The sequence below is a fragment of the Drosophila gunungcola genome, chromosome 3R (assembly GCF_025200985.1).
Source record: "Drosophila gunungcola strain Sukarami chromosome 3R, Dgunungcola_SK_2, whole genome shotgun sequence".
In the NCBI taxonomy this organism is placed as follows: Eukaryota; Metazoa; Arthropoda; class Insecta; order Diptera; family Drosophilidae; genus Drosophila; species Drosophila gunungcola.
In genome coordinates this window covers 27,226,177-27,235,661 of record NC_069139.1, presented here as the reverse complement: position 1 = coordinate 27,235,661, position 9,485 = coordinate 27,226,177, and the positions used below count along the sequence as shown (strand labels likewise).

General features: G+C 41.1%; 3 protein-coding genes across 3 annotated transcripts; 2 read left to right on the top strand and 1 right to left on the bottom strand.

Moving 5' to 3' along the window:
- The first annotated feature begins 90 nt into the window (after positions 1–90).
- LOC128265301 (DNA polymerase zeta subunit 2) lies at positions 91–908 on the top strand. Its single transcript, XM_053001225.1, has one exon. The coding sequence runs from the start codon at positions 165–167 to the stop codon at positions 768–770; it is 606 nt and encodes a 201-aa protein (XP_052857185.1). The 5' UTR covers positions 91–164; the 3' UTR covers positions 771–908.
- Positions 783–2,719, bottom strand: LOC128265291 (splicing factor 3A subunit 3). The gene has a single exon (XM_053001213.1). The coding sequence runs from the start codon at positions 2,591–2,593 to the stop codon at positions 1,082–1,084; it is 1,512 nt and encodes a 503-aa protein (XP_052857173.1). The 5' UTR covers positions 2,594–2,719; the 3' UTR covers positions 783–1,081.
- Positions 2,720–3,289: 570 nt separating this feature from the next.
- LOC128263715 (V-type proton ATPase subunit E) lies at positions 3,290–6,297 on the top strand. The gene is made up of 5 exons (XM_052998809.1): positions 3,290–3,446; positions 3,544–3,656; positions 4,173–4,385; positions 4,452–4,778; positions 4,841–6,297. The coding sequence occupies exons 2-5, from the start codon at positions 3,624–3,626 to the stop codon at positions 4,946–4,948; spliced, it is 681 nt and encodes a 226-aa protein (XP_052854769.1). The 5' UTR covers positions 3,290–3,446; positions 3,544–3,623; the 3' UTR covers positions 4,949–6,297.
- The last annotated feature ends 3,188 nt before the right edge of the window (positions 6,298–9,485 follow it).

The window sequence follows — 9,485 nt, the reverse complement described above, 5'->3', positions numbered from 1 at the left end:
AATATAAAATTGCACATGTTTTTTTTCAATTCAAGTGCGTCGAACAAATTCGCCTGTGGATTTTAGGAACAACCCTTTATGAGCACTCGGTACTATCGATAACTCATAATCTTTGCAATTTTAATTGAATGTTTATTGTTTAATTGATTGCGTTTGTTTGCGAAATGCTGGAGTCGGAGAATGCGGTAGATATCCACTTGGAGGCGATAGAGGTGCTGCTGAATCACATTCTATATGTGCGAGGAATATACCCCTCGCAAATATTTAAAAAGAGGCGGGTGTACAACACGCCGGTGTTTGTCTCCATTTTTCCGCCGCTCAATAATTACCTGGCGAGCATTTTGAGATCCGCCCGGGAATTCCTCTTACGCCGGGAGCTGCAGTGCCTGGTGGTAATAGTATACCAGAAGGAGAATGAGCCGCTGGAGAGCTACCAACTCCAGATGGAAACTCTGGAGGGACGCGGCCAATCAACGACGGAGGATCCTCATCTAATGGAGTTCGAGCAGCAACTGCGCTCTGCCATCTACAAACTATCCGAGCGGCTGAAACAGCTACCCAAGCTTCCTGCGGGAAGCTGCCAGTTTAAGGTCCACCTGCACACCACCCAGGATGCATATGTCCGCTTCAGCCACGATTCCCAGTATCAGGAGTTTCCCTGGCTGCAGGCCCAGACTGCAGAGTCGCAGCACTCGCAATCCATTTCCTTGCTACCCTTGGCCAGGGTGGAAAATGTGGGTTTGAAGGTGCAGGCTCTCATCCATAGTTAATAAGATCTCAAGTTTATCGTTGATTATGTATTAAACCGTACAGTTTACAAGTCCTTAGTTTTTATTAAAATAAAATAGACTATGGTAATCGTATGGTAATCTTAGATTATGAACTATTAAGTTTTTTCACAAAAACAATGCGCTGAAATGTCTATTTGAATTTTATCTCTTTCAGTGTTATTTTTGAAATAAAAAAGTAAAAACCCAACTTCTCTTGAACATAATCTATTATTACTTTTTAGAAAAACTTATTCGGATCTTCAAAAGATTACTGTTCACCGCATACGATTGCCAATTCAAAACTCTGCCCTTTAGAGCAGTCCTTGGCGCTTTAAATCCTCAAACGTTTTCCGGTTGACGACGTTGCCAAGCGAGTCCTCGAACTCCTCCTCCTGGTCGGCTATCCAGCGCTCGCTCTGCTTTTGCGACTTCAGCTTCTCCCACAGCGTGATTGCGTCTTCTATCTGTGTGACATTGGCAAAATGGGCGGTGTTGGGGATGCCCAGACAGCGCATGCCGTGCGCGTGGCGCCACTCAGCAAAGTGGCGTTGGAAGGCCTTGGGTCCCTTGTAGGTAAAGTTGCCGCAGATCTCGCAGTTGTAGCTTATGTTCAGACCATGCAGCTTATACAGCCAGTAGGGTATGGGCTTCCCGTCCCAGCCGAGCGGAAGGTTCTTGGGATTATACGGTACGTCGTCGGCATCGGGGTCGTCGTCGTTGTCCGACTCGCTGGCCTCCACGTCACTGTCATCCCGCTCGCCCCCGGTCCGAGCCTGCTTTCGCTGCACATTCTCCTTGGTGGCCGCTCTCTGCTCGGAAAGAAGCTCCGCGTATTTGTAGAGGAGAGCCTCCAGCTGAGCGATTTCCTTGTGTCGCTCGTGCTCCCGGGATTGTGCACTGGCTGACTTGGCGCTCGGTTTCTTTGCCATTAAGGCGGGATCCAAAGTGCTCTTCCCCTTAGTGGAGAATAGCCGCTGGGCGCGCTCCTCCAGTGTGCCGCCGCACTTGAGACCCAGCGCCACCAGCGCGGACTTCAGACGATCCAGTCCCAGCGAAGCCAACTCTTCCCAGCTGGAGAAGGCGGAAAGGTCAAGGTGAGCGCCGGTGTTGGCCAGAGCCGACTCCGTCTCCTTGAGCGAGAACCCGGGGAACGTGCCCTGAAGCCACTGGCGCTGAAAGTCTAGCTCCACCTTCAGAAGCTCCCCGTCTAAATCAAGCAGGGGCTGTATACGCAGGATGAAATGGTGCAGGTAGTCATTGAGGGTCTCTATGTACTTCCGGTACTCGCGGTTCTTCCGCTCGCGCGGTATGTCGAAGACGTGGTCAAAGGACATAAGGTAAGTGATATAGTCGAGCTTCTCCACCGCCCGCAGGTTCAGATAGAGCTCATAGCACTCGTTGAGGTCCAAATACCGGCCGCCGCCCTCCTCGTCTGTGAACTCCACCAGGGCGCTCATGTCATCCGGGTTGTTGTACACCCGGATCATTTCATCGAACTCGACGGACAGCGGGACACTGACCTCCGCCGGGTGGGACTTGTAGAACTGCTTGATTTGCTTGAGACGGGCGTAGAATTCGTTGAACTCATTAGGTCCCGAAAGGGCGGCAATTTCCGCCTTTCGCTCGTTGTCCTTGTCCTCGTACAGGTCGCGCAGCTGCGACGTGGCGTTGTGGTGGAGTTCCATGAGGTACTTCAGCCGGTGCTCTGAATGGATGCGCTCCTTTTCGCCCGGCTTCTTGGTCGCATGCTCGTCCACCATCAGTTTGACCAGGCGTTCGCGCTCTTCATGGTAGCGCCGCTGTTGCTCCAGAAGCGTCTCCATGGCTCTCGCGTAACGATAAAGTAAATGAAAGGCTTCTTTTTCACCAAAATACCGACGAAAAACAAAATTTTCTTTCAGCTAGCGTGTGTACATTAAAAAACAGCCACAAGAAGCAAAGATGGCAAAACATCGATATCGAATATTTACATAGCTGTTTCCACTGTCACTTTGAATTGGCACAGAAAAAGTCTTGTTGTAAGTCGTTCACACTGGCCGTCGCAGTTGGAAAGCATTTTATAAATTGGCATTACATTTGATTAGTTCCCTGTCATTTAAAAGGTTTTTTTTTGCAATATGTTCTGCATTTAATAAGAATAATTTTCATCATTTAAAAAATTAAAGAAAAAAAAAATAATATTAAATTTTCTCGCTGACAAGGTTTTTTTTTCAAAATGTCGAAGGAGATTTTAATTTAAGACCAAAATCAGAAATTCATTGCACTTGAGACAAACACCATTCTATGAATAAGGTAAAGTTTAATTGTTAGAAGTAATTTTTATTTAAATATAAAGATACTGCTTGCAAAGACTGGGAAAATGCTCATTGAACTAGAAATGCCAAAAAATGTCTGCGCATGATTGGAACGAATGTTATCTATCCTTTTTTGGTTTTATTTTTCAAAAATCGTTCATCTTTTTTTTATTTATTTCAATCATTTTTCAGCTTTCTTGTTCCTATCATCCAGTCAAAAACTGTTTTTTTTTCTAATCAAAAGTTGGCAGCACTGGTCCAGACAGCGCTTTCTCACCAACAAATACACATTTTTACACATGCAAGAGCAGGGTCACACTTCCCGTGAAATCATATGATCGATTTGCAGTGAAAATTTTCAGACGTTGGGCAGAAGGCAAAAGTAACTTATCGTTTTCAACTTTCCTCGTGTTGACCCTCAGTTTCAATCCCACTCTGCTCTGAATTTATTAGTTTTACTAAATTTGAAACCATTGCAGGCACGGTTGTACGTGGACTACTTCGAAACACTTGAATTTCCTTTCGGTTCGGTTTTGTGCGAGTGAGAAAATCAGTCAAGATGGCACTGAGCGATGCTGATGTACAGAAACAGGTAATTGGGAGCGGGGAAAGCGACGAAGGTCGTTCTTGGACATATGGGATAAAGCCTAAAAAAAGGGATTCCTCCTAAGTTAGTGTCAGCAATAAAGATGGCGAAGTCATGGGATCCGAAATGTACCCCTTCAGTCATGTGAACTTTTCAGCACCAGTCTTATTGGCCTACCATCGGGCAGATTGGCTAGAAACTAACAGTTAACCTGCATTAAGGCAAGATTTATTAGTTTTTAGAGACCTCCCGAAGTATTTGTCCAAATACTTTGCGTAAAGAGTGAGTAAAAAATTCGTGCTGGTCATGTGACACGGCCCCCGCATTGGAGCAATGTGTTGGAGCGAGACGACTAGCCCAGCGCTCCCACACTCGCACTCTCTGTCACACGACCAGCAAACCCCTTACGTTATCAAAAACTTTAACGAAAATAAATAGCGGCTAGGGCTATTAGACAATTTCCAGCCAATGCAGTTATCATGTGACAAAAAAGGCAACTACTAAACAGGACGACTGTTTCAGATCAAACACATGATGGCGTTCATTGAGCAGGAGGCCAATGAGAAAGCCGAGGAGATCGACGCCAAGGCCGAGGAGGAGTTCAACATCGAGAAGGGACGCCTCGTCCAGCAGCAACGTCTCAAGATCATGGAGTACTACGAGAAAAAGGAGAAGCAGGTGGAGCTGCAGAAGAAGATCCAGTCCTCCAACATGCTCAACCAGGCTCGCCTGAAGGTGGGTACCCACTAGGCCGTGGCCTTTGCCTCCAGAATCCCTTCACTCATTTGGTTCCCTTCTCAGGTGCTGAAAGTGCGGGAGGACCACGTGAGCAGCGTGCTGGACGATGCCCGCAAGCGTCTCGGCGAGGTCACCAAGAAGCAGACCGAATACCAGACCGTGCTGACCAAGCTCATCGTCCAGGGCCTGTTCCAGGTCATGGAACCCAAGGTGATCCTGCGTTGCCGCGAGGTTGATGTGCCCCTAGTGCGCGATGTACTGCCCAATGCCGTGGAGCAGTACAAGGCCCAGATCAACCAGAACGTCGATCTCTTCATTGACGAGAAAGACTTCCTCTCTGCTGATACCTGCGGCGGTGTTGAGCTGCTGGCCCTGAACGGACGCATCAAGGTTTGTACATCCCTGACCAATTTTATAAGTGCATTCTTGACTAAACTCTCAAACATCTGCAGGTGCCCAACACGCTGGAGTCCAGATTAGAGCTGATTTCCCAGCAACTGGTGCCCGAGATCCGTAACGCCCTCTTCGGACGCAACGTCAATCGCAAATTCACCGACTAAATTCTTTAAGTGCAAAATAACTAATCAGAAATGGAACCAGCATCAACACCTAACCAGCAGGAACAGTTCAAGTTATTACAACAGAAGCTCCACCCACTAAATATTAAACCCAAGTAAACTCATCCTTTGGCAGTCGGGCAACAGCTAGGATTATATTCGATTTCAAAATACTTTTGCCGTTGTCTTTGTATAGTGAAACTGAAACACTCAAGAACATTTCGGTCCTTGGGTATGCAACAGTTATATGATACCCACACTAAACACACATATATATACTCCGATATATATGTTTGTATGCCAATACTTACTATATAGTTTAGAGGACATGATCCTAGGAGCATATGAAAGCATAATACGAGTTTGTTAAAGTTTGTTCGTTTTTTTTACATATGCACATTTTTCTGAGCAGTAGGTCCAGGAGTGTGCTTATATTGTATACATACACTTTAAAATTTTGCATACATTCCTGTCCAAGAATTTTGTTTTTAACTTTTGTCCTCTTTTTGCGTTGTTTTCTTTTTGTACATTAATTTTTGTCGTCTGTAGTCTTTGTTGAGGTTTTATATGCCTATGTCGTTTATGTTTGTAATTATCACGTGCAGCGATTAAAAGGAGCAACGGCAGAGGATCACCTTTCCAGTGCCGCTGGCAGCCTGCGCATGTAGCCACTCAGCATTGTTGCCCTGCGAAGCACCGAAATGGACACAAACAACCGATTTCGCTGCTTCGAGGACAACGGCCGCATGTGCAGCTGTCACCGGCCTATAAAATCCCCGAAAATCATCAATGTCTGTTGTTGAGCTAACGAATACACACTATTAAGCACGCAACACTTAATCACCATCATACCCCGCATCCACGACGAAGTATTGCCAAGCGGCCCAAGTAGCTAAATTTGTTGACCCTCAAGTTCAGCTTCCACACCATAAAACTATATAATTACCTTAAAGAAAATATAAAAAAAAAATGGAAATTAGATTTTATCAATTTAGGGAGCTGCCGAACTGCCACCGTTTCCTCTAGCCGCTGCACGATCATACCAGGCTCTAAAACAACACCACGTTCATACACACGTCTAACACACAGGAACTACAGCTAATTTAAACCTTGTATTTGCATGTTCGCCAATGTTCATAGTGTATTCTTCAGGCTCAGTTTTAACCGTTACCAAGTAAATTGAAATTGTTCAATTATGATGAATAACTACAAATTTAGCAAACAAATACAAAATAGCATATGCGTTATTATATAACATCGAGTACTATATACATTACATGAAATACGAAATGCAAGTAAAATTACTTTTAAACAAAATTTATGTTGAATAAAAACAGTATTTCCAAAAACTATACTCTGCTATAAGACATTTTAATTGCTGGGAAAGAGGATTGGATTTACTTCGAAACAAGATTATTTCAGTAGAGGCGTAGTCAATTTAAAAGACACTTGATCTACGGGGGAAATATTTTAAAGTTTCGAAAAGCTGAAGCTAAAAAAAACGTATTCGCTAATACATTTCTTTCCTGCCTTGTTTTTAAGGAGTTTGGCACCAAGACCTATGAATGACATTCTAAAATTTTAAAATCTTTGACTTTAAAATGTTTGCAAAGCACTTTTGAACCATGTATTCCTTTGATTTCTTAAGTGTTTTCCTTCGGGTGTGAAGGTTTTTTTATTATGGATTGTTTGTTTCATCTTTTTCTGTCGGAATGGTGCCAGTGTGATTGATTGCAGGATTTTGGATTGTGCGCCGTATATGGTACCGATGTTGCTGCAACAAGCGTTCCCCTACAGATGGGAGCCAAAAGTCTATATTGGCTTGAAAATGGAATTGTATAGCTCTTAGATCTTAGTATAGGCAAGACTTTTGTAATTGCCATATATTGCATTTAATGTGCCTCCTCCGAGTTAGACGACTATCGAGGAGATTCCATACATCGCTGATTCAAGGTTAGTGGGGGACGCGATTGTCTTCTAAGAATAAGCAAGTTGGGTTGTTGCTCTAGTTGGGCATCTCGAGAAGATCATGCGGACCTGCTTTTATACCCTTGCAGAGGGTCTTATAATTTCAGTCAGAAGTTTGCAACGCAGTGAAGGAGACATCACCGACCCTATTAAGTATACATATTCTTGATCTGCATCACTAGGCGAGTCGATCTAGCCATGTCCGTCTGTCCGTCCGTTTCTACGCAAACTAGTCTCTCAGTTTTAAAACTATCTGCATGAAACTTTCCCAAAAGTTGTCTTTCTATTGCAGGTAGTATATAAGGCGAAACGAGCCGGATCGGACGACTATAGCATATAGCTTCCATAGGAGCAATCGAAAAAATAAATAAAAAAAAATTATAACTTTGCTGTTTTTTAATTTTTTTTTTAGTTCTTCGACATATAGTAATGGTTGAATATTTCAGAATTTTGATTTAAATTTCATCGAAATCGGACGACTATATCATATAGCTCCCATAGGAACAATCGAAAAAAAAATACAAAAAAAATTATAACTTTGCTGTTTTAAAATTTTTTTTTTAGTTCTTCGACATGTAGTAATGGATAAATATTTCAGAATTACGGTTAAAATTTCATCAAAATTGGACGACTATATCATATAGCTCCCATAGGAACAATAAAAATATATAAAATAACTATCTAATAATTGAGCTGCAAATCATCACAGCTTCAAGTTTTTAAACACATACGCAAGTAAATCATTTTTATAATTTTTTTAAAAATATTTAATTCTTGCAATAGCTGCAAGGGTATATGAACTTCGGCTTGCCGAAATTGCTTTCTTTCTTGTTTGTAGTAATTTTGTATAGTTTGTTACAAGGATCCTTGATCCTTTTTACCAAATTTAACTTTGCCTTAAATGTTTCTCTCCGAGCCTAAAGCGCTTAAAATATGTTTCGCAATTAAGATAGAGATTTTTTTCGAGCATGATTCACATTGTTTCTTTAATATTAATTGCATATAAACAGTTTATTTTACGCCTTAAAAAGATACTTTTTACTTCTTCGTTATAAAGCATTGACGGAAAAAATGCGAAAGGGCCCGATTTTGAAATGCCTCACCAATATAACAGGACACTATTATTTTGAAAGTCGGAACCCGTATTTTGTTAAAAAAAACTATATTATTGTTTTGCAACCGTATCTGGGCAATTCCAGGGACTCAGAAACGACATCCTGACAGATTTAACATTAAGAAGAAAGAAAGCTAACTTTGCCAAGCTGAAGTTTATATACACTTGCAGCTATTGCCAAAATAACATGTTCTCTGTAACGAAAATGTTTCTATCACAGCTTTGTGATATCTACGATATAGTTCTAAAATAGTAATCCATCACTACATCTCGGAGAATATGATTATAAATTTAAAAAAAAATTAATTGAATGAATGAATTTCTAAATGTTTAATTTATTTTTTCGGTTGTTCCTTAGTTGACCACCCCAAAAACATTTTGGAAAGTTTCATCCATATAGCTTTAAAACTGAGACAAAATTGATTTTTATTTAATTTTTAGCATAAATCGCTGGGATTTATTTAAAACCGATCGATTGATATTTATTCAAAATCGGACTTTATCCCATAGCTAGAATATATCATTTATATTGGCTATACGGATTAATCCGTAGTAAAAAATAGGTTCTTTTAACTTTTAATTGTGTTCGCTGAAAAGTATGTATCTAGTAAGAGAAAGCTTTTTCGACCCTATTAAGTATAAATGTTCTTAATAGCCGAATCGAACTAGCCATGAATGTCTGCGCGTCCGTATGAATATGAGATCTCGAAAACTATAAAATCAATATTTTATTTCTATAAAATAGTCAGGTCACTCGATTTTAGCATTCCTTCTTGTTTTTAAAATGTAACATGCCTTTTTTTAGACTATAGTGTTCCTTCGTTTCTTTTTTTAAATCGGAAAATATTTTCTTAACCGAAACCGTAATATCGAAAAAAGGTTTAGACCAGCAGTCTAATGTCTAATTTTAGCCAAGCTGAGAGGCATAGGCGCGTGTTTTGATCCACGAACACTGGTTTCTTAAACCTCTTTGTGATAAAATAAAGTAATATACAAACTCAGCTATTAACCTTAAGGGTAAATTAATTCGCAACGATTTGAAAAACCAATTTAAATCTCTTTACAGCCAGGGATAGAAAATCCTCTCCTTCTTTTCTTTCAGTGTGCTGTGAAAATTATGGAAGACGATAGCAAATGTAAACATAACAGCCCTTTTTGATTTATCTGAGAGCTTCGAAAGCAACTGCCAAAATCAAATGAAATGCTTTAACAGCAGCAGCTGATAAACTTTCCAATGCAACCTTTTATTAAAAAGCAACAGTGAAGCATAGATTTAGGTGCTTTTGCTACTTTGCTGTATGATTGATTTACATACATATATGTAAAGTTAAATGAATTCGAACGTTCGTAGAGAATGACTAGACAAAATGTAATCCAGGGTAATGGCATAAAGTTATAAATTTGAGTTAGATACACCCAATTACCTAAACTGTTAGTCCTAGTTAGAAATAAACCAAT